Genomic DNA, 2042 nt, shown 5'->3' on the forward strand with positions numbered 1-2042 from the left:
TAGTTTTGAATGTTTACTATTTTTTCTCTAGCTGTTACTTTGATTAATTCAAAGTTGCATTGCATTTATTCCCTCCATTAAACATATGGAATTTCCAATTTCCTGAATTATTTTGTTTAATTACATTGCATTTATTCTCTCCATAAGATATAAAAGGACTCTTAATTTCCCAAATCTCATCATTGTTTTGGTGAGAAACTTGTTATCAGTGCATGCAATTGTATTTCTGTTGCAGATGAGCCTAGTGGATCATCAAATGCTGATTCTTTAGCACTAATGGAGTTCTACATGAAGAAAGCTGCACATGAAGAGAAGTTGCGACAACCTAAGCAGTCAAAGGATGAGATGCCCCCTCCTGCTTCTCTTCAAGGTTCATAATTGGGTGTTTGTTGATCTTGTATAAATTTTAGTATTTTAGTCACACTGTTTGTGTACTCTTTCCTCTAATGGGAATAATCTTCTAACTGCTTCCTTTTGGGGCACAGCTTCTAATAAAAAAGGCCATCATATGGGTGATTACATTCCGCAAGAAGAGCTTGAGAAGTTCTTGGCTAGCTGTAATGATGCAGCTGCACAGAAAGCTGCAAAGGAGGCTGCAGAGAGGGCAAAAATCCAGGCTGATAATGTGGGCCACAAGCTTTTATCAAAAATGGGTTGGAAAGAAGGTGCTTTATACTTTACACTCTTTTCACTTTACAAGTGGCTGAATAAACTTCCTTGTACAAGTTGCTAAAATTGGCTCAAGCAAAGCTCTAGCTAGTATCTATTGACGTGAAGTGTAACCAACAAGTCCTTACCCTAGAATAAGCTGAGTGATCTAAATAGATAATTTCTTATCTCTCATATCTTGTGCCCTAATTGTCAATCCTTTTATAGGATTCAGTTTGAAGTGGATCAAACGGATGGTAGCCCTATAACTAGAGGTCAAGGGAAACCTCAGAAAACCTTTGAAGAAATTGTTAAAGATTATAAATTTTTTAAACACATAATTTATTATAGGTAACTTAGGTGTCGGTAGATCTATTTATATAGATGACTTCATCTAGCGAGACAAGGTGCAATTGTTATTGTCAATCCTTTCTTATGCTAACATTCTCAATCATGTAATTTCCAGGTGAGGGTCTAGGTGGTTCCAGGAAGGGTATTGCAGATCCTATAATGGCAGGCAATGTTAAGAAAGATAACTTGGGAGTAGGTGCTATCCAACCTGGGGAGGTGACTCCGGACGATGACATATATGAGCAGTACAAAAAGCGGATGATGCTTGGCTACCGCCATAGACCCAATCCTCTGGTAAACAACACCTGTTTTGGTTGTTAAAGATCTTGGAGTGCAATCATCTCAAGTTAATGTAGTCTGTATCTGCATCCTAATTTTGTTTGTTTTTGCAGAACAATCCTCGGAAGGCTTATTATTGATCATTGCGGAGACGGAGGGAACCTCATGTCAGGTCTGTTATGGGAAATTGCATCCTTACAAGTTAATGAAGTAATGCTGTGGTCATAGGATTGTATGAAAATTTTACTCTAAGCTTTTGTTTGTTTTCTTTTTATTTTTTCCGTGAGTAAAAAATGTGTTTTGGTTAGTGTTTGTTTCTATAGCAATCGCAGTAAACAAAGAATAATGCATGTTTTTTTAGCTTTTTGGAGCATGGTATTTTACTCTATCGCTGTAGGCCTGTAGCACATGAAAATTTGTTGATAAGGTGCTTGCTATCTTGGTCAAGCATGTGTTCGAATATTTCGAATATAATTATGATCTAAAGTCTAAATTTAAAAAACCCGAAACTACAAGAAGTTCTCTTGAATTTAGACACTTTTTTTTAACCCAAGCTTGTCCCCCACCGATCTGATCTCTTTGTAGCTTGGTCCAAGGATGCTACATTGCTAAGAAGAGGTAGGTTAAATTTATAATTGCTGAGTGGGCTCAAAAGAAATCCAAAGGCATAAAGACAAAAAAGCAATGGATATAAGTTACACTAAGAATATTGTTTCTGTCCCTCTGGATTATGTAATTGAACAAGATGCCGAAGAGCATTGATC

At 36.7% G+C, this 2042-nt stretch overlaps 1 protein-coding gene across 1 annotated transcript in view; it reads left to right on the forward strand.

The window, feature by feature from the left end:
• Positions 1-1725, forward strand: part of LOC107613036 (SURP and G-patch domain-containing protein 1-like protein) — a 5439-nt gene extending 3714 nt beyond the window's left edge. Inside the window, 5 exon segments of the mRNA XM_021109899.1 lie at positions 1-11; positions 210-370; positions 486-665; positions 1115-1293; positions 1392-1725. The exon segment at positions 1-11 is cut by the window's left edge and continues 164 nt beyond it. Coding sequence (XP_020965558.1) covers positions 1-11; positions 210-370; positions 486-665; positions 1115-1293; positions 1392-1418 — 558 coding nt within the window. The 3' untranslated portion in view covers positions 1419-1725.

Source organism: Arachis ipaensis, chromosome B08 (assembly GCF_000816755.2).
Source record: "Arachis ipaensis cultivar K30076 chromosome B08, Araip1.1, whole genome shotgun sequence".
In the NCBI taxonomy this organism is placed as follows: domain Eukaryota; kingdom Viridiplantae; phylum Streptophyta; class Magnoliopsida; order Fabales; family Fabaceae; genus Arachis; species Arachis ipaensis.